The following is a 23,730-nucleotide window of genomic DNA, read 5'->3' on the forward strand; positions in this document are numbered from 1 at the left end:
TTTTTACGCGGGGGATACGTATCTCGTAAAAAAAACCGCGTTAATTGGAAAATCCGCGTAAAAAATTCAAATTGCATCGGAGATAGACAATCATCGCCCACATTGCAAAAATCGATTCGTCGAGCTTGCAGTAATAGATCAACCTGGAACCAGTGAAAGAATACAAGAATTCGCGAAAACTGAATGTACGATCGGAAAAAGTCACAAATGGGCCCAAAACACCCATAAATTCACACAAGATCTCCACCGACAAACAAATCATAAAAGTCAGTTTGCTTCTAATTTTGGATTTTGTTTTAGAAATCATCGAAATAATTCTTTAGGACAACTATATCGAAATTATCAAAAGTAAAAAATGTTTGAATGGGCCGATGCCGCTAGAAGCCATGATGTGGGCTGACCTGGTACATCTTTTATTATTTCCTACGTGATCAGTGTTCAAATTTTTACCCCCATATATTCCTGTTAGACGCAGTCCTATGTCAAAAATCAAATCGGGAATAAAACGCACAAATGTACTCACTAACAAAGGTTCACGTCAAGTTTGAACACTTTTCTCATAAATGAATGACAACAACTTGCTTGATTGAAATTGTCAGTTTGGAATTTTCTTGATGAGAATGCTTAAAAAGAATAAGAAGAAAACGAACTATCTGTCATTCAGCTGGCTTCTCTCTCTCAGATGAAGACCTGAGAGAGAGGAGCCAGCTCGCGTTTGTTGTGATCACCCTTATGTCAACGCGAACCAGTCACGGTGAACCAAGGGGAAGTATTTAAATATGTAGAAAATTTTGACATGACATTTTTTGCAAGACACTTTCTGTGAAAATAATTTTGACGTTGAACCACATCTTTCATTTCTATACTGGGGTGTAAGTTCAAAGCTTCGAGAACGAGAGTGTTACATCCGCGTTGATGGAATTGAGCTTCGTTTACTAGTTTAGGGGAGCGTCAAAGAATAACTAAATTTCAGGCGGAATGAACATTGAAATTATGAATGAAAATTAACCTTCACGTATCAAATTAGTTATCTATTTGAATGAAAACCACTTTTGTTTGCAGGTGATGAGAAAATGTCATGCCAAAATTGTTTTTGAAAACAACTTTATATTATAATGAAAAAAGATTGAGTAGTAATGATGAAAATGTATAGCCATATGATTACATAAAAGTCAGAAATACGTGTTTCAAGTAATTGAAAAACATTATGTGAAAATTTTCATTCAAATTTTAACATTTGAAAACTGGCTTCATGTTTTTTAATCTGATAGAGATTATACTAACGAATTTGGGACTCAATTGATGGCCCCTAATTGGAAATCGCCACCAGACGTCGACATCGTACCACTGTCATCGCGAATTGGAGAAACAGGATTTTAAGCAATACCTCTTTGGCGGTTGAAAGAAATGGCCGCTTCATTCGAAAGATAAAATGGCTATGCGTTATATGTGTGTTACTTATTGATCCAAAAACTTGTTTCCATAGCTCAAAAATTGATTTGAAAGCAAGCTATTGAAATCACAAAAATCTGTATATAAGCAGGTGTCAGCTCGGAAATCCACTCAATTAAAATTGTACAGAGGTTGCAGCATGTTATCGCTGCTCAAGATTGATGTGGCGAAGCTAACTTCGTCCATCAAGAAAAATCTGATGGATAGAGTCACCACCAAGAGCCTGTTTGCGCAAACGGAACGCACTGCTGCGGGGGGTTCGTTCAAGCTTCTCCCTAAAGCCAAAAAAGAGTCCACCGAGAGAAGAATGGTACCGCAAAGAAGGCGACCAAGATTGCGCCAGCATCGAAATAAGAGAAATAAGGGCAGGGCATAGGAGACATCCGCCGAGAAGAATCCGAAAAATGTCATCGCCGCTGGCAAATAATCTGCCACTGCTACCGGGGAGAAGAAAACAATAACAGATAGCTTTTGTTGTGTTTTCAGCAAATCAAATCCAGTTCTTTTCAGAACTCTAAATTGCTTTGAAGCGAAAGAGTTTGTCAAATACTGCGATCGAATACATTGTTTTTGTAATTTTTTCGATCATGTGCGATCAACGTAAGATTACATCTTTCGAGTACTTATTAGGGGTACAATGAATCTTGAGAAAGACAATTCATTCCTGCTCGACAGTCGAACAAACGATGTTCACTCAACAGTTTCTCAAACGGGAAGTGGGTGTTGTAAGGAAGGGCAGAGTGATCGCAACGTTTATGTAGACTGATTGTAAGCGACATATATTTTGTCTATTGGAAATGGTATACAAATTATATCACGATGGCCAAGAATATAGCGGCAAAGACGTCGAGAGACTGTATAACTCTCATATTCACCCAAATCGTTATCACTATCTATTGAAATGCAGACACATTTGGCGCTGCATCTTTTTTAGTCAACGTTTTATTATTTCCATCGAACACAAAAACATTCTCCTCAACATGCACCTGCGAAAAATAAATGTTGACTCTTTTCATTGGGATATTAGTACTCATTTTATGTACTCCACACACGCTGCATTCACATTGCATCGGAGAGTATCAAATCATCGCCCACATTGCAAAAATCGATTCACTAAGCTTGCAGCAACGAATCAACCTGCAACCAGTGAAAATATATATTAGGGTGAGATTTTTTGCTCAAGCCACATCGCCTCACCTGGGACCTCATTTTCGCTATACCGAATCAAATGAAATTGCACCGGATCGCAAAAGGCAAACACTAATCGGAACTGCCCAATCGAAATACGAAAAGATGGGTAATGTCGGGGACATAACCGAAGGGACGTTGGACTACGCCAAAAATATAAATATAAAAAAATATATGTTCAGTGCAGATGTGATGTAGACAAACTAAATGCACAAACCATTATAGAAGCAGCGCAAAATAAAACTTCTGAATTAACTTTCAGCCCCAACATTAGCTTGTTGACTGTTTGGTGTCTAGAGCAACTCTGAAAAACTGAACTCATTGGATGTCAAATTAGATTTTCAGTATGATCACAGCAAAACTTCATCTCAAATGCATTAAAAACATCATCCCTAAATAAATAATCCACACATTTGGCTATACACCACCTTTCGCTGAACGGCAACAGTAATCTGAACGGAACCAGTTATTTTTTGGCAGCTTTGTGATAGGAACCGCAGAGAAACGAACCTTCACCTTTTGTTTTCGATGAAAGAAAACAGTTCTCGCCGCTGGAAAAGGCTTTCTTCGCGGCCAGCTTGACTTTTAACTCTGAAAAAATCAACAAATTCGCGAGAATTGAAAAGCAAATGAAAAGCACCGGAAAGCAAATCATAAAAATCAGTTGCTTGTTATTTCGGATATTGTTTATATTGTTTTCGTTTTACCCCCATATATTCCTGTTAGACGTAATACTACGTCAAAAATCTAATCGGAGATAAAAACGTACAAAAGTACTCACAAACAAATATTCACTTCAAGTTTGAACACTTTTCTCAAAAATGAATGACAACAACTTGCTTGATTGAAATTGTCCGAAATTGTCTGTCATTCAGCTGGCTCCTCTCTCTCAGATGAAGACATGTGTTTGTTTTAAAATATATTTCACGAAGCTCTCTCATAATATGTGAAGATATTTACAAGATTATTTTCTGTGAGAAATAACTAATGCTTCAATTGTTTCTGAACTTTTTATCATGATAATTCGTACCACCCAGCAAACATTAAATCGTATAATCGTATTTCTGTCAGAAAACAGAATGAAGTTGCGTTCGAACATGCTGATCTGGTAGAGATGGAGAGTAACTGATTAATAGAGATATGCTATAGGAAATATCTAGGGCATATAGGAAAGATATAGGAAACGGGTAAATAACTCATGTTTCATGCCGGATATAAAAATGTGGAACTATATGAAATAAATCAGTTTTAGTCTAGAGCTCAAACCTCTAACATATTCCCAGTTAACACAGAACCTTTAAGTCCTTAAGTTTTATACAGTAGGTTACATTTGATGCGTCATTTAGTTGATTGGATAGACTTGTAATGCGGCACGTTTAATTGGATATTTTTACCTCTAATTGGACATTTTTGTAAACTTTTGCGTGTATATGTCAGAAAATACAGTGTCGCCTTCTATAAGATTTTTTTTTGTATAAATTATGTAAATGTAACCAAATTGTGTGATTTCCAACAGCACTTTGAGTGCCGTTTTCTCATAAATTCTATTACAGATTATGAAAGAAACGAATACCTGAAATTCACTGAAGCCGTTTTCATTTCATGAACTGCTGTTTTTTGATCCAGATTTAGAATTAGAATATCCCCTTTAAAATTAGCATGCTCGAAGGCAGTTATAAATTTTCAAATATTGAATGAAAAATATTTTGAAATGTTGTTTGCATGTTCAGGTCACATAACTCGTGAATAATCATTACTGAAATAACTTCTAAATATTTTCACCAGAACCTAAGGAAAATTGAAAGAATTGCCTTAACAATAAGGAGATTGATTATGTTAGTGATACTGAAAGATATGAGCATAACGCTGAGCCCAACTGTAGCTAGATTTGCAGTTCCTGATTGTAAATTCAGCCATTCCATGCCAAACCGATATAGTGGTTTACAGATTTTCGTGAAAAGAGGATAATATTGGAAAAAAAATTTAGACCCGTATTTTCTATTTTTTCATTAGGGTGCCCATTTCCATTTTAGGGTGGCCCAAAAAATGGCCTTTTTCTGATCCGGAAGATCGACATATCAAATTTAAACCATTTTTTGGACCATCCTAAAATGAAAATGGTCATCCTAATAAAAAAAAATTCAAAAATACGGGTCTAATATTTTGCGGTATGGAACTAAACTACCACTTTTCTCGAAAATCTGAGAACCACTATATCGGTTTGGCATGGAAAGGTTGAATGAAGATATTGGCCAGGAATATCGTAACTTCATCACTTAACCTACTACGAACCCCTTGAGGGAAGACAATTTGCCAGTTTTAGCCAGATGTTTTCGTGAAACCAACGGTAGTAAAGAAAACATACTGCCAAGTTTTTAATATGATGAGAAGTGCACAAAACATAAACGAAATTCATTCCGTTAGTATAAAATACAAAAAAATATTCAGTTTTTGTTAAAATCCCGCCATCAGATTCTGTACTTTGTTCGGGCGCTAGTTTGCCTTACACTATTTCCCGCTTCCTACAGTTTTTTGGGTCTTCTTCAGGTTACGCTTGACGATGACCTAATATTTCTCGATTTGAGCATCTGTACATTGATGGTGGTATATTACTTCATGGTCTTTGTCTCGTAACGACAACATGAAAATTCCGGACAAAACAACACGGAACAATCGTGTCGCTTCAGGGAAGATAATGCTCGGGTGCATGTCACGAAACTGGTCAAAACATACTTGGAAACGCTGAAATGGGAGGTCCTATCCCACTCGCCGTATTCTCCAGTCATTGCTCCGTCCTTTTTTTTTTACTACCTTTTTCGATCGATGCAACATGGTCTGGTTGAACAGCACTCCAATTTTGATGTAGTCAAAAATTGTATCGATTCGTGGTTAGCCGATTATTTCCGTAAAGGGATCCGTGAATTGCCAGAAAGATTGGAAAAAGTTGTGACTAGCGATGGGCAATACTTTGAATATTAAATAATATAAAATATATTAAAAAAAAGCATCAGTTTTTGGAAAAAAAATAAGTGTTCGGATATTCGTTAAAAACTTAATTCTCGTAGCAGTTCGTGGTTGTACAGCTCAAACTGCAATAAGTATTTTTATTATGAGCAAATTTCCAATAAACAACTTAATTCTACTTACAAATTATAGTTTTTCTAATACGATAGAACTTGTTTCGATTTTCAGCTGTGGCGTCTATACAAAGTCCTAATAAAGCATGACAATGTGCTACTCAAATAATAATGCGCGTTTTTCGTCTGCGCGTTTGACAGTTGTCACTTCGTTGACAGCTTTGGCTGCATGGGCATCGGACCTTGTGCCCAGCGGTTTTAACAAGAAGAAACTTACCGGTACCCCAATAAAGTTTGGTGAAAGTGTTATTTCGAGAAATGGACTTGTCGATTGGCAATTTGACGCAATTGTATTTCTTTTATGGGACTATGTCAAGTCTTTGGTCAATTTTAATGTCAATGTCAATCCAACGAGAGTTCGCAACATTTCAGTCGAAATGTGTGGCCGAGTAGAGGAAAATTGGATTCAACGGATTGATCGCTCTAAACGGGTCCGTGGTGCAGGGTTGACATAATTAAATCTGTGTTTTTGGTCTCAAAAAATCTTTTCATCTGTGTTTCTCAGAAAATCTGTATCGAAATCTGTATTAACCATTTGCGGTCATTTGTCTGCTCTCAGCCACCACAGCAAAGAAGTATACTAATATTAAAATTTATGCAACAATGTATCAGTTCACACTTTTTTAACCGACTTTTTATGTTTGTGAACTTATTCACGAACCAAAACGGTGCTACCATGAATAATGTATAGCGGTACTCAGTATAAACAAAAGATGTCATCCGTGTTCGAGGAAAGGATTAATCGAAAACTCCATGTATTGCGGCACTGTATAGATGTAAAGAGCATTGTTTTGTATTTTCAAACAGAAAGATAAAAGGCGAAAGGCTACAAACTAATTATTTCGGTGATACATGCGACAGATATCACGCGAAAAAAATTATACCAAATATTTTTTAAACTAAACATAAAAACATTGTTTAGTAAACACTTATCGGAAGTTTACAAAAAAAACAAAAGAAATCTTGTTCATCTTACAAATTTATACATCACATCAAGTTAAAATAATTGCGATCAGTCCGACATACATGTCGAAATTTAAGACCACCGCTCTGCCGTTCTATGTATAGATGTCCCATGTTACTTTTTAACGATTTTCACTTTTTTTTCATAAAATGTTGTTTTTATGCATACTCTTAGGGAAAAACACAAAAAAACATATAGTTTATTCCCAACTTTTAAAAAAATAACATCAAGTACAATTATCTTATGTTGATAATCTATTCATAACTGTCCCACCATGTATTTTTTGTAGATCCATATCGAATAAGTCGGTTCAAGTACAAGAATTTCATGTCACACTTTCAGCAAGCCTAATGCACTCTTTTCTGGTTTGGAAGAACGAATTAATTCTCAAACAAAGAAGAAAAAGTTTAACAGAACACGTGTACATCTTGTTAGCGAATGCCTAATAACAATGAGATTTATATTCATGTTGTCTGGTCGTGTATCCGGTTCCATACTGCTCGCTCTCAGCTCTCTAGAGCACTGAGAGCACAAGGCTGACAATCGGAGATCCCCGTCCGGGATATCTTAGGTAGCCGTGATTCTGATCTTCTGCTTCATCTATACCAGTTCCTCAGAAACGCCGATGTCAACGTTTAATGATGTTTCCTTCGTTGTGTCCCCGTTTCATATCCCTCCTATCCGATCGATAAACTTTTACTTAGTCGCGGCAATACATACACATACTCTCTACAGATACACGGGCCAAAGGTTGTGCAGTCCACTGATCATTCAACAAGAGCCAAAGGTTGTACCGCTCATGACAACTCTACACGAACTGATGATTGCGCCGGCTAGTGACCATTCTATTCTGGATTCCTCGAGTCGAGAAAGACGCACCACGCTAGATATGGGGTGCAGACTAGGGGGCGTTGCTGATTAATGGTCAGCTGCATCCCAATAGGAAGTATCCCGTGTCGGGCACAAGGACAGAGCATTGGAGACAGCAACATCCCAATTACGAAAACACTTGTAATACTAACCTCGAGTAATCGGTTACATATTACTAACATAGATAATAAGAAAAATTGTTAAAGTATTGAACTCCCGGCCCCGTGAGGCTAACGCCATATGAGCCTTGATAAAAATATATATTTTGGAAAAAAAAAATGAGATTTATATTCTGCGAAGGTGTTGCAGATCATTCATTTCTCCATAAAACGATGTTTCTATGCATAATCTTTCGGAAAAACCCATAAAAAGATTGTTTGTTCCCAGTATATCAAGAAACAACATCAAGTTCAATTGTCCCATGTTGATATTCTAGGCAAAACAGTCCCACCATGAATCAGTGAGGGGATATCATCACATTTCATTAAACAATAGTATAGTGCTTATAAGAACCCCGGTGTATTGCTAAATTAAAATGCTTAAAGCTTTTGGTAGACAAATATGCGGGAAAACTTTGATTGCGTTTTTCTCAGTTGCTGATTTTGGAACATGGGACAACTATGCGTAGAACGGCAGCGCAAAGGGTTAAATTTATAAGTTCATTTAGCTGACCCGGCTAACTTTGTCTTGCCCAAAATTGATTTTTTGATATGAATACTTCTGAGCATTCACGTTCACGTTCGAATGCTTGTGGCTTGCCGAAAATTAATTAATCAATCTTTCAATTGGCATGTGTTACTGCTAGACACAAATGAATTTTAAAGCCTGAAACTCTAATATTTATTCATTTGCCAACAGATACAATAGTTATCCCAATGACATGAAAATTACGACACTACACATATCAATTGAAAACTCTACGGAAACAACTCATATTTCTACAACGTGAAACATTAAAGTCAAACACATCGTAGTATCTGTTGAAGACACGGCACATCCTTCGTATGGGCTCGTTAAATCCATAATTTGTTCGCGAGGGATGGACGCATAAGAAAACATGAGAGCGTAAATTACGGCGGCGGATGTTTATGTTAAGACAGCTTAACAGCGAAGTACAGTCGATGTTACCTTGAAGCAGGTCACCAATGAAGCTATAATAGAAAAATAAATATCTTTCCATAATTTGCAATTAGCTCTATTAGATTACCAAGCTCGAGAGCAGTTGACATCTTTTCGCCTTGGATTAAACATGAGAAAGCAGTATTAAACGGTACACATTTATGCCAAAATAACTCTCATTCAGACTGATTCGAATGCTATAGGAATAAAATTGGTGAGTTGGGAAAAATATTATTGTGATCAATAATGTGATAACTCATATTGGATCGTTATTTTGAAAAATCTGTAAATCTGTATGGAAACCTAAAAAATGTGTAATATCAATGCACAGATTCTTGGTTCCAAAAAGTCTGAAAAATCTGTATAAATACAGATTATTCTATAGATATGGTAACCCTGCCGTGGTGGTCATATGACCGAAATCGAATTTCATTTTTAAAATGTAAGAGTTGAACAACAACCAGAAAAAAATTGAACTCAATATCTCAAAATAGTTGACAAGTCCTTAATAATAGACCTGTTATCACAAAAAAGAGTTGGAATCGCTAGGTTTTGGAAACAACACCTAAAGACTTCCCATCACGATAAAGTATCATGATGATGAACGTAACTCCAACCAAAAACTCAAGATCGGTCAACCATCATAATTTGTTTTATAGAGCTCCGACTGACTTTCGGTTCATTAAAATCAAATTACAAACTCATGTTACCCGTTGTTTTTAGTTGGTAGAAGACACGAAAGATAATTCGCGGAGAAAGTAGATTTTCGAAAATGTTTTTCAACAAATTTTCTGTTGATTGCACTATTTGTATGCATGGACATTTGAATAGAATTAATATCTTGTTCACTTGCCAAAAACAAAAACGAATATTTTCGCAATAACATCTTCTATCGAACACATCAAATGAGTGCCGTTGACTGCGCTTCCCCTTCAACATTATTCCAAACACACCATGGTTGGCTTTAATTACGTTCCAACGGCTAATGCTTGTATCACATTGCCAGCAGTGAAGACAAACTTCCAAAAATGCGGAAGTGTTATCTCAGTCCGTTCGTCACATATCTTCCATTCGCCCCGAGCAATTGAGGCTGCATTTCGCTTAATTTAGACATGACAGACCCTACATCCATCTATTTTGATCCATAGTGCACGCCATCACTTATGGCAAGCATCCAGTCCCAACCCTTTCAATTTCCCGGCAGCCAGACGAGAGGGACTCTAATCCTCCCACATGAAACAAATTTTTGCGTGCCATTCGCTTCCTCAATCGAACTTTTCGTTTCGAATTTGGCTTCCACGGGACATAATAAGAGCGCATCGGGAAATAAAAATAGGGTTACTGCTGATGCTGCATGACGTGTCAGCATTCAGCATATTTGTTTAGAAATGCGGAACTTTTCATCACGTTATTGCTTTATTTTGTGGCTATTGCATCTGCCGGCTCGTGCTGGTTTTCTGGGAGCTGGGAGTTGGAACCCGTTAATTGATGGGTTTGGTTCGGTGATACTAACGGTGGATGCTCTTGGTGCTATGGTGAGTTTTATTGCTTCTGTTAACTTTTTCGTTCAATCTAGATTTATGGAATTAAATCTACCTGTGACAATTGACCATATTTATACGATTTAGCAGTGGAGAGGTATGTTCGCAACGAACAGAGGCTGAACGATCAAGGTGAGCTCAATTACATCACACCCCACCCCTGCCTAAAGGGTTTTATAATGTTTCAAACGATGGTCACTTTTATGACTGTCTTCTAATGCTCGGATTTACAAAGGACGAAATAAAGGGAAAATAATCTTTTCACAAATAGAAAAGATAAAGATTTGCATATAGCGTAACAAATGAGCCCTGAGAAGCTTACAGCAAAATGGGTTACAAATAAGAAGATTCAAGCTACATCCATTGAAAAGATTCAGATTCAGATTCTAATTTGGTTCAACAATATTACGATTTAATCATCATTACGTATGAACCGTCCGATTGTGCCCGTTTGGGGCACATTTTCAATCATTTCTTCGAACAATGAAAACATTAGTTTCACACGCAGTGTTCCGGTGTAAAGAATTATTTTCCCATTCTCCACACGAAGCATGTAATCATGTCCATTTTACGTTCGACCGTTATCGGTATGTCGCAAAACCATCTAAAAACTATATTCCTGACAATGGGTAAAATCTTCTTGCTAAAAGGACATTGCCTATAAACAGTAATAAACAGACACCCTTTCGGACTTTAGCATTTTATTGGCCAATATACTGGACAGCATGGACAGCAGAACGAAACAACCGGTCTCTCTCTCCGTATTTGCATACTGGACTTAACTCTTTTACGTCCCCAGGAAACCCTTTTTCATTAATCATTAACTTTACTTTTGCTGTTTCCCAATCGGTCTTTTGTTGTTTTACTGCCCAGCGTGGGTGCTCTAGCTTCTCCCTGTTGCGTACGCATCTGAGATCCGAATCTTTGTGAGTTTATTGCGGACATTTGCAGGAATTTGCGAAGATTGTGTCAAACACATCAGGCAAATCTCAAAGGACAAAAACCGTTATGTCCATACCGAATGCGTTACAGCTTTCCCTTTTGTTCTCCGGTTTCTACCATTTTGGGTAGGTAAAGGATTGAAACAGAGCTCTGCTTTTTGCTTAAAATAATGTTTATACAAGGATTTAATTTCTCACCGATTTTTGTTCCGGCGTCAAAATGTTTTTTGTTGGTTTCCCTGCTGGTGTTTTGGGTTTGGGGATGTCCTCTGTTGGTTTTGGCTCGCTCGAGTACCGAACTGGCGAGACAAACAGTTATGCGAACAGGATTAAACCACTCGAGGACTAGACTTGCTGATAAGTAGTTGGCTGGCAAGCGAAATGCTCGAAAATTATAAGCCTGGAAGTTACCAAAGAGCAGTGCAATGTTAGCGGCTGATAGAAAAATCACGCTCATCAACATATGAACGTCATGCAATACTTTTACCAAATTATTTTTCGAGAATTAAGCCCATTTAGGAATGAGACCACATCAAATGTGTCTTTTTGTTCATGGGTTTCAATGAATCGGAAAACTTTTATAGGTTGACATGTATTTTAACGGAAAAATATAAAACAAATCATTCATTCTTATCATCCGATTCCACCATATGACATTTCATGACGTATGGTCCTGGATCTGATTGATGGTGGCGATGAACATATTCTGACCGCAAGTGCAAATGGACTGCTTAGCCATTTAGGGAGTTTTTGGGGGAATTCGGATAATTTCATGGTCTTGAAGATGTCTGCCACTTTTGCTCTTCCCGTCGCCTTGTGAATTTTCTGTCTCGGCAGCTGCTTGAAGTCCTATTTTACGTACGTCAATCGAACTTCGTGAGCAGCTTCGTATACAGCTTCCGGGACCGTTGTTAGGTCATAGTGTTCTGCCTGTCGTCGTGATTCGAAGTTTCCATCTTCTTCTAGGACGACAGCCTGGTTTCTTGATTTGTTGCACTGTTGTGTGCTACACTCCCAATTCGTATCAGATGTCTCGGATTGTGAGATTGGGGTTCCGTGTGGAAGAGCTGTCAACAATTAGAAATTTCCGATGCTTTGCATGATTTCTACGAGTTCTCGGAGGCGCTACGGGTCCAAATTCTCTTTTGCAGAGCTTGTTGTTTGTCACACCTGTTTTGTTCATCTTGTTATCGAGGGTAGTCCATAGATTTTCAATTGGGTTCAAATCGGAACTCTGGGGTGACCATTCCATGGGTTTGGTGAGGGTCGATCGGAAAAGAGCGTAAATATTTTCCAGTCGCATTTTCAGCATGGACACTTCCTGGTTTTTGCATAGAATGTCAGAGGGGTATCCTCTGACGTCATAATCCCATTGATTTGGATCAAATTTCACACGGCAAACCGTGAGAAAAGTTCAAAACCATAATACTTCCACCCCCATTATATCATGATTGGTTGGAAATGTCTGTCCTCGTCTTCTTCTTCTTCTTCAATGGCACTAACGTTCCTAGAGGAACTTCGCCGTCTCAACGTAGTATTACTTGCGTCATTTTTATTAGTACTTAGTTGAGATTTCTATGCCAAATAACACGCCTTGAATGCATTCTGAGTGGCAAGCTCTAGAATACGCGTGATCACAGTGCAAGTCGGAGGAAATTTCTTTGACGAAAAATTCCCCCGACCAGAACGGGAATCGAACCCGAACACCCGGCATGTTAGTTATGACGCTAACCACTCGGCCACGGGAGCACTGTCCTCATCACTCCTTCGTAAAATTCTTAGTCGCCGTTTCTTATTGACCAGCTCGAGCTTCAACTTATCCGTCCAGATGACACGCTGCCAGAATTCGAGCGGCGATTCCTTGTGAAGAAAAGTCGTTTTTTGTTAACCTTGCCGTTCATCGGTCGCGGCCTAGCAAATTAGCTCTTCATATCACGTTCTCGAATGTCGTCGTCGAATGGTTTGATCTGAATTCGACAGATCCAGCCTTTCTTTTATTTCACTTTTTTTTATAATCCGTTTATTTTCAATAGGCTCAGTTACATAGGTTTAGGGATATATTATATTTTTTACTATATAGAAGCATTTTTCCTTAGTTCTATGTTTAATAAGGTAGGAAACTCAGACGGCGCCAGTGGTTGTATGGTTAGCGTAACAGCCTCACAATCCGATCGGCCTGGGTTCAATCCCAGCTGGCGTCGTTGGGATTTTCTGAGGCGAAAAATCTCTGGTTACGTCTTCCTTCGGAGCGGAAGTAAAAGAAGTTGGCCCGGCTCATGAGTTGTTGAGTCTGATAGGTAGGAACAGGTGGAGTCGCCTCCCTGATGTCGGTGATTGGCACTAAAGTGGCGGAAATAGGCCGACGAAAAATAAGCGAAGATAAAAAAAAAAAATAAAAGGTAGGAAACTGATCACTCGCGGTCGACTCGAGTTTAGAAGGGTGCCATATTTTCCAAGTCTGCTTGAGTTCTGATACTGATACGCTCAAAATCCGTCCATATAGTCAAAAGATTTTCGAATGATTTTCTATCCAATTTTTGAATGGAATCACTGAAGAAATGGTCAATGATAAAAAGCCTTCTACACCCAAACTAGTGTTGAAAGAAAAAATATCATCCTTTTCAGAAAAAACGGGTTTTGCGCGTGCATTTAATGTCATAAATCGGGATGACAAAACATGAGCTGAAAATCAATTTTGGGTGTAGCGACCGGAAAGCTCCCAAACGGCCTTCGTCAAGGTCCCGTGAAAGAATAATATTGGCCTTTCTCAAGGCTAGACATCGATCTTCTAATTATCAACCTTAGATTTTATTTTGCTACCGTGTCGAACGGACGTGCTTTTATTCGCTTCAGAATGCATTCTCAGAATATGTAAGAAGCAAGCATAGTGCAAAGCTTGCACTGACGCGCAGAAGCAATGCAGAAGGAAATTATTATAAATTGAATTTGCGAAAAACATAGCATCTTCAGTCAGCAAGCAGAGGATTTTCTCAACGCGGAATTGTTCTAAAGTTCTAAAACGAATTAATTTCAATGATCCTTTGATCGCCAACACGACGATAATTGATCCAATTAATGGCATGTCATAAGGAATAATAATTTCGCTTGTCCCAAATTGAGAAAATATATAGTCCGACATTTTTGATTCTACCGTATTCTTCAGTAACCATTGAAAGATTGTTTCAGAATACAATTCAAACAAAACAAAACTAAGAAATGGAACAGAAACAAAATTGTGCGAGGAAATCTAGCTTCCAAAAATAATGTAGGAATGCCTGAAGAACAGTCAGAATTATTTAGAATGACACAACATGTAAAACAAAAGTATTATGTTAGAATGTATGATCATAAACAGGATGAGAAAAATCTCCATCTAAAGAGTATAAGGAACCGAGGCGGCCCTGACATTGGCTTCAGAATGAATTTCATTACGAAAAAAATAATTCGTAATGAAAATCACGCTCCGGTCGCGTTAATACGTAAGTACCAATGCCACGTACTGACACTGTCACTATATATCCTAATTTTTACCAGCAAAACCGTAAAAAAAAATCAATTATTCCAGTTTTTTTTTAATTTTACCAGCTTTTTCCAGTTTTTTTTTTCAAATTTTTTCAGCTTTTTCAAAAAATTGGTTGGCATCTCTGGCTCCCTTACATCGATTGAGTATTTCCCAGAGTTCAAGATTCTTTCTCGAAGAAACTTTCGTAGCTAATTTTGATCACGAACACATTTTATAACTAGTGATATTTACATTTATATAAAACATGTGCTACCATTGAATGCCAATTCAAAAGTGAAAAGTTTGGCCGTATTCATTGTAACCAAATGTTCGCAGGTATTGGACTGCTGCGATGATTTCTGAAATGTTCGAATTTCTGCTAAAGGAACTAATGAAAGTGTGTAATTTAGTATATTAGCTGGGATGTTAGATATTCGTCAACAGTTAGTTCCAAATTGATTTAATGTTATATGTATATTCACACTCACAAGTCTATTGCGCTCATGAATCGATAAAAATTCAGTTTTTCATTTAGAGATATAAAGCACTGATAAACATTTTCGATCCTCTGTCAAAAGACACAAATATACAATATCTATATGGATGCTGCGGAATATTGACTTCAGTGTTAAAATGACAAAATAGTTGATAAAATAATTTAACAAATGTCATCCTTCTTTCAAAAATTTCGGTTGTTTTGTTTTGTTTCCGAAAGAGATCAATCTCTGTTTCATCTCAATTTTATTAAAGAAATAAAGTACTTTCGAATTATTAAACATTACTTTACAATCGGATCAGTCTTCTCGGTCTCAGTCTCAAATGTACAATCATACTCAGTATTATCGCTTAACCCGTATCATAATATTTAAATATCTCTAAAAATAGTTTGCTCAAATGAAGGAACTTTACACCTATTTACACTGGAATGCGACTTTCGCTCTCGAAAACCCCCCCGTCAATACTACCCCCACTCAGGACGACGCCGTGGCGACTCCGTACAGTGCCAGTTGCTTCCGGGCGGCGGCCAGCTCAAACTTAAGCTCAATATTTTCCCGCTCCAAGAAGGCGGCACGAATGGCGATCTCGTCTTCCTTGATGCGGCGGCGATCGCGTGATTTCTTTGCCGCTGCGTTATTTTTCTTCCGCCGTTCGTAGTAGGCGGAGTCTCGCACCATTCCTGTTGCGCCATTGCTGTTACATTCATCGCTGTTTACCGCTTCGCTCGGGTTGCTGCATTCGAGGGGCGTGGCGATTGTTTTTTGGTGTTGTTGCTGCTGGTGGTGCTGTGGTCGTTCGCTTGCATCCGACATTTTTTCCGACACGCTCTCGGTTTCCGATGCATCGCTTAGGGATTTGTTGAGGCGGCGCATTTTGGGATTGGAAACCGTTGGTTGGCCCCCGTTAGCGGCGTGGATTTGATTAAGCATTCGTTTGCGGAAGAGGCTGTATTTTTCGGCGGAATTGTTATCCAGAATGGAGTCGGTGGTCATAAAACCGGACGCCAAGCTCAGAGGATCACGGGGGTATGCTTTGAACGGACGAGCAAGCTTTCCATCGCGGCCGATAACCATTGGATAGGGGCCGTTATTTGATTCGTTTGATTGTTTCATTGGAACTTGTTTCATGTTCGAAGCAGCGCTGTGGCCTTCGGAACCGGACTCTGAAAGAGAATCGACTTCACGGTTTCGAGTAGGTGGACTTCGATGGAACTGTTGATGTTGCAAAGCTCCAGATTGGAGTAGATAGGAAGCGAGTTCCGGACGCTGTTGAATGTGTTCCTGTTTCGGGATGATTGGGTGCGCCATATGGAACGCTTGCGTGGGATGAAACTCAGCCGGCGCAGAATGTCTGAGTTCTAAGTGGCTCGATGGCTCATAAGGTAAAGTAACTTTTGCTGGAAATGCTTGGTGTTGATGTTGCATGGCGTGGTAGTTCAATAGGAGACCGCTGGAAGGATTAATTGGAGAGCTGTGAAGCGGTGGAGATCCTCCTTCGCTGAAACTGTTGTACGGAGATGGAGTCTTGCGAGTTTCCATCGAATCGCGTCGTTTGGATAAATCCAATACACCCGAATCGGTTGAATTGGGACGGTAGCTTTCGTGCATTTTTGGAGAGTTTGGATGATATAAAGAAGGGCTGGTTCGAGGATCTGAAATTAAAAAATTAAAACGTCCAATAAACACACTGAATACCACAAAGTCAATATAAATAAAACATGGGATTTCACATTTTCACGAAAAATACAGGAAAATAAAAGCAATATTTACCTGTTTTCAAATCCATCATGAATTGGGCCATCATTTTGTTCGATTTATTATTATTCGGTGGGCTCCTTGCAGTATCCAAATTGTAACAGCTCACTTAAATCACGATTGTATCAACAACGTCTATTTGTATTGATATAACACGAATCACACATCGAATGTCACTATTTTGCTCACAACAATTTTTTTCCGATTTTAACTCGTCTCTTAGATTGAACGCCTGTCTAGTTCGAAACACTTTTCCTCAATGACCGCGAACTGACCACCAGTGTGCCTTTATATACCGGGGAACCCTTTTCACCCACGCCAGAGTATGCAAAATTTTTGCAAAAATTTTCATATATTCATTCCCGCATGCTATTTCACTTCCTCTAACGGCATTTCTATGCGGAGAAAGTATGCAACGAAAGCAGAAGTATAGAGGCAAAAGGTCACAACACGCACTTGCCTGCTTTCATTTTGGCCATTCTCCTTCTCTTTCATTCGTTCTAATCCTCTGCGGTCTATGGGACACTTGTGACTTTTTGTAGCCCCTTTTCGATTCGTGGTTCGGTTCGGTTTCCGAGCTGAATACGGACTGCGAAACAGAAAATTTACCAATTTCCCGAGCAGTGAACTATCGTAGAGTTCCTCTAATCGAAACCAAAATTATGTATTTTGGTATGACTGAATGAAAAGCCTTAAAATGGTCCCAACTTGTTACACATTTCCACACAGGCTTCCACAAGTACCGTAAGCCTTTCGCGACACATACCATCTCATTTTCGAAAAACCGATATTTCACAAAAAGCAGAAGAGGGGTAGTGTTTGACCAGAAGCGGAAACCCGTTAGGGTGAAAGAAAGGACCAACTAGGAAGAGCAAACAGAACCCCTTTCCTAATAAGGTGGGGGTGGACCCGGCATCGATTGTGCCTTCGAGGGTCACACGCGCTCCGGATTCGAGTTCTTCCGTGAGAATTTTTTTGTGCGCTGTGTGCTGCGTGAAAGGAAAGGGATCGGCAAGGGGTTTATTGATTTTGTGTTTCTTCTTGGTTCTGGTTCTGCGCATTGTATGCGAATTGATTAGAACGCGGCAATGCAGGGCCACAATTTGCGAAAGGTTTAATGAAGGCTTCATTATGCTAGGGCATCTCACCTTCTGGCTGTTCTCAGGGTCTCGAACATACCGTTTTTTGTTGATGGTCAGTTATTTGGGCGGCGAGAAGCGCTTGCTTCAAGGCTGATGGTGAGAAAATAAATTATGAAAACTATCAGGTATGATGATGGCTAGCTGCTGATGAAATTAAGATCGTGTGAAAGTGTGAATTTGTGCTTGATTCAAAAATACACATGATCTGTTAAATTGATTCTGTGAGTTCGATTTATTTCTCGAACAATCGACAAAATTATTGCATTACAGAGCGAGTTTTATCAAATTTCATTGATCGAGAAAATAAAATATTTGTTGTCGAAAAACATATTCTTTCTAATTGAATTTAATTTTTCTTCGTATTAGCACTCGAGGTTGAACTTTATCCTATGTATTATTTAGACTTTCATTGATTTTTTTACGTGATTTTCTCAAATGGACGCGATTTGGCACTGCCTACCGTTGCTTCGTTAGGAAGAGAAGGAAATTCTGCGAGAGCATGTGCGACTGTGGTCGTGACGAGCGCGCGCTGTTGATGAGGCAATTTTTTTACGCGATTTGCTTGAAATTACGCGGTTTTTTTGCGCGCGCACCAGTCAATTATCTGAATCGGTCCAGTACTTCATAAGTTATGAATTTTTGGAAAAAAAGTGAAAAAATTGATTTTTCAAACCACCCTAAAACGAAAATGGGTACACCAATGAAAAAAAAAAATTGCGGGTCTTTGCGATGAGGAACAAAACTACCAATTTTAACGAAAATGTAAGAATCACTATATTGATTTGGCATGGAATGGCTGAATTTATAATTGACTGGTTGGATCTTGAAGAAATCGGATATTAATGTACAAATCAACATTTAATTTCTTTGCCGGTTCTCAGGAGACTTGAACCACTACGCATTGATCCAGTTTGCTATATATACACTGTCAGTTCGTTCAACCACTAAGAATATAAGTAATAGTCGTTCTAGGAATCTCTCACCAAAAAGGCATGACTTCCTTTATGAAATTCCTTACTTTTCATAATTCAGCTGACCATATCTCGTTAGGTGTAAGAATACCCTTCCGAATAATCCGCAATCTTCGGAGAAGTTTTCCAAAGTTTCAGTTTCAGAATTACAGAAACAACTTTTATCATCTGTCAGTCTTTCTTATATTTTGGTGTGATATCCAAGGCAATGAAGTAGAAGGTAAAACGATGTATCAAAATCGCTGATCGGGCATTGCTCGCGCAACGAACAAATTTATTTATAAAACAGTTCGCATTCAAGCCACCCTGAAAGCATTCGTTGATAGAACAGCGTGCTTCACATTTGTGAGGTACTATTTTGCATAATTTTGGAGTTATTCGAAGGTAATTTTGATCGATAATTTATTGATGTAGGACTACGTCTTTGATTTCTATATAGGGGGATCACTCTACGAAAAATGTAACGAAAAATTAAAAGAATTCAAATGCATATTACGCAAAATTGTTTTTACGATATATGTTATAATATATACCATTAGACGGCAAATTTATTCAGGTTTTTTTTCACCTGAGATATCAAAAGTGGAAATAGTTAAACAAGTGAGCAATTTAACGATTAAAAGAGGTATGTTTTGCGAGCGAAATCAGAGGTAAATCATGTATTATGTATTTTTTTCTTTTAGCTTGGGTCCCCTGAATGTTGTGATGTTCTATCAGACAAATTAGACATCCAGTCAATGTGTAGGAAAAAGAGTGATGTAGATGGTGGAGTGAGTAAGATGTCTGTAATTCCATAGAAAATTATTACTTTGGAAAATCATTATTTCAGCGATATTGTTATGAACCACAGTGTCAGTGTGTGTGACGTGAAATATTGTCTGCAAACAAACATTATTTCACCGAAAAAGCTACTATTCCCGATGACTTAAAATAAGACTAATAATAAGAATAAGACAAACATGGGCCTCCACCAGGGCTCATGTTTAAGCCCCCTTTTGTACAACTTCTATGTGAGCGACATCGACAATTGCCTTAAGACAACTTGCAGATGATGGAGTGGTGTCTGTCGTAGGATCCAACGAATCCAACCTGCTAGAACCCTTACAAGATACTTTGAACAATTTTTCAACCTGGACCATTGGGCTAGGGATCCAATTTTCCACGGAGAAAACAGAGATGGTGGTTTTTTTCTAGAAAGCATAAACAAGCAAAACCAAAGCATCAACTTTTGGGTAAATCGATCACTCATGCTATGTCATTCAAGTATCTTGGGGTCTGGTTCGACTCCAAATGTACTTGGGGGGCCATATTAGGTATCTGAGTAAAAAATGCCAACAAAGAATAAACTTTCTCCGTACAATTACCGGCACCTGGTGGAGAGCCCACTCCGAAGATCTTATTCTCTCAGTGATGGAGTATGGCAGTTTCTGTTTTCGCATACCATGAGTCTCAAGGTTTTGGCAGGAGTGCTCCCACTTGAAGATCGCTTTAATTTATTTTCTCTTCGGTTCCTCACCGGTGTAAGGTTATGAACCCATTGGTGAACGTAAATTTTGAGCAACTGGTTGAGCTAAATTTTCACTCTGGATTCATGAGTTCATATCATGAATTCATCTCCATGCAGGTTGATCCTTCTTCGTATATTCCCAATCGTGTTTGTTTTCCTGACGACATCAATTCTTCTGTACATTTTGATCTGTCCATGAAGCAGGATATCCATGAAATATCAGATTATTTTCGATCGAGGATCGTTCCAACGATCTTCGATGCAAATTATGGGGGTACCAATTGTGGTAATATGTACTTTACTGATGGGTCCACTATAAACGAGCCCACAGGATTTGGAGTGTTCAATGAATTTTTTAGCACCTCCCACAGTCTTCAGTATCCTTGCTCAGTATTTATTGCTGAATTGGCAGCTGGGCGCCAATACTGGGCGCTGAACAGCGTGGCCTCACGACCTGTTGAACACTATTACATTGTAACGGATAGTCTTAACTCTGTCGAAGCTATCCGTTCAGTGAGGCCGGAAAAGCACTCGCCGTACATCCTTGAGAGAATACGAGAAATTTTGAGTGCTTTATCCAGACGCTATTATGTCATTACCTTTGTCTGGGTCCCTTCACATTGCTCAATTCCGGGCTGACTCATTAGAAAAGGTAGGTGCAATTGAAGGCGATATTTATCAGCGTCAAATCGCCTCCAATGAATTATATTCTTTAGTCCGTAAAAATACCATCGCTAACTGGCAGCGCAAGTGGAACGAAGATGAATTGGGCCGGTGGTTTCACTCGATTATCCCTAAGCTATCAGCCTCAAACCGTGGGTCTGGAATTGAGTTGGGACTTTATTCGCACCTTCTCCCGACTTATTTCCAATCACTGTTCGTTAGATGCACTACTCTTCCGTTTCCATCTTGCCAGCAGCAATTTCTGCGTTTGTGGCCAAGGTTATCGCGACATCGAGCACGTTGTTCGGTCGTGCGAAGTGCCAGATCGAATTAAGAAAACTCCCTTCGGGCCCGAGGAAGGCAACCCAATGTGCCGGTGAGAGATGTATTGGCTCGGTTAGACCTTGATTACATGTCCCAAATATATGTTTTCCTTAAAACTTCCTTAAAGTAATTGGACCCCTTGCTAAAAATAGTAGAATAAGTTGAAATGTAAATACACTATAGATATACGAATAAATTCAAACATTGTTATTATCTCCTTATATCCCATCCTTTTCCTGAAAAAAAAACCTTCACCAGTCACCCTTCTAAACTCGAGTCAACCTCGAGTAATCGGTTTTCTACCTTACTAACCATAGAATTAGGAAATTGTTTATATATAGTTACAAAAATATAGTATATATAATATATCCTTAAAACTTATGTAACTGAACCTGTAAAAATAAAAGAGTTAATAAAAAAAAGAATAAGACAATAGAAAGAACGCACAATACTACAGCTATCCATTAAAAATAAATGAACTTTATGATTTCATGTGTACTCAAAATATCACGAAATCGTAAGCATTTTCAACATTTCTATGTTTCTTCCCCTAAAACATCATATTCAATGTAATCAATGACGACATTTTTTTTTGTTTTGCGATCCAATATACTTCGTCTACTATTGACGAAACTACGCAAAACTGCACTAGTTCATGTGACACCTACATTAGAGCTCAGAACCACAAAAGTGATGATGTTTGTGTTTCTACGTGCTTAAAAGCGTGATTCGGTCGTGATTATTTTTTATTAATACCTGTTTAAATTCATTTTAATCATTAAATATCGTCAGTAAATGGTAAGAAAGATAGATTTTTTTTGTGTATTTATAATGGCTTCAATACGCGATTCTACCAAAGTCATAGTTAATCTTCAAAATTTTTAAGTTGAATAATGCATTTGAGTTATGCGTACTAACTTCCGGACCCTTTCAGAAGCTCATGCTGTGGATAATGGCGATGCAATCAATATAATTTTAAGTTGGTTGATGTAACTGTTTATGCAGGGGATTCCGTTCAGCCGATACAAGAAGGATTTGCAGTATTTGAAGCGCAACATATGCCACCCAACGTTCGCTGTGTAAAAAAAGTAAAAAAAGGAAAAATTCATAAAATTTGAATTAAATAACGTACTCCCAACCTTATATCAAACTTGCGGCAAGATTGTATTTTAGTCGCATAGGTCTAGACTAATCACATAGGAATACTGAACGAGACTTAAAGACTTAAAACATGTTAAATTTGCAAAATAATAACTTAAAAACGAAAAATAACACCTCTCTGGTTTTCGAATATATTTTGTAAACAAACCTCAGCTTTCCAGAAAAAATATTAAAAAATATAGCGCCCTCTATCTTTAACCGGGAAAACTATGAAAAACTAACTCAATTAATATTTACAAAAACGATAATTCAAATTTCTCGCAATATATTATATATATTGAGAGAAAACTAATATATAATGTAATATATTTTGAAAGAAAAATAACCCATAAGCTTCAATTTGATATGTCGATCATCTGAATCGGTTCAGTGGTTCAAATGTTATGAATATTTGATTTTTCGGACCACCCTAAAATGAAAATGGGCACCCTAATAAAAAAAAAAAAAATAAATAAAGTACAAGTCTAATGTTTTGCGATAAGGAGCAAAATTACCACTTTTGACGAAAATCTGAGAACCACTATATTGGTTTGGCGTGGAATGACTGTATGTCAAGCCATTATTCATATGTTATGAATGAAACAATGTAAAATGATGGTTTCCTAATCTTTTCAGCGGAGAAAGAATACTAGAAACAGGGAAATTTTAAGAAAAAATTCGATTTTTCTAAAAAATGGCAAGCGAATATCAAACCAAAAAAAATAGAACTTTATCATTTTATTCGCTGCATCATCTGGTTGTAAATTTAACGTAAATTCGTCAATTCTACCCTGTTACATGTCACACTGTTATTCATTAATCATTTCCAGTTAGACAATTGAACCTCCTGCCAGAAGCTAAGTTTTGTTTTTTGTTCGTTGCAACCCGTTTGGCGGTTCTGAATACATATAACAAACGCCTCTTATAATGGTCACCATTTGGAGGTCCAAAAGAGTTAAGAAAACAGAGTTTTGAAATTTGAAAAGAATTACATTTAAAAAAACAATTGTTCCGAGC

At 38.1% G+C, this 23,730-nt stretch overlaps 1 protein-coding gene across 1 annotated transcript; it reads right to left on the reverse strand.

Moving 5' to 3' along the window:
- Positions 1-15,443: 15,443 nt before the first annotated feature.
- On the reverse strand, positions 15,444-17,649 carry LOC129778779 (protein giant). The gene is made up of 2 exons (XM_055785880.1): positions 16,982-17,649; positions 15,444-16,863 (listed from the first exon to the last, which is right to left on the reverse strand). Exons 1-2 carry the CDS (start codon positions 17,013-17,015, stop codon positions 15,686-15,688), a joined length of 1,212 nt encoding a protein of 403 aa, XP_055641855.1. The 5' UTR covers positions 17,016-17,649; the 3' UTR covers positions 15,444-15,685.
- Positions 17,650-23,730: the final 6,081 nt, after the last annotated feature.

This window comes from Toxorhynchites rutilus, chromosome 3 (genome assembly GCF_029784135.1).
Source record: "Toxorhynchites rutilus septentrionalis strain SRP chromosome 3, ASM2978413v1, whole genome shotgun sequence".
In the NCBI taxonomy this organism is placed as follows: Eukaryota; Metazoa; Arthropoda; class Insecta; order Diptera; family Culicidae; genus Toxorhynchites; species Toxorhynchites rutilus.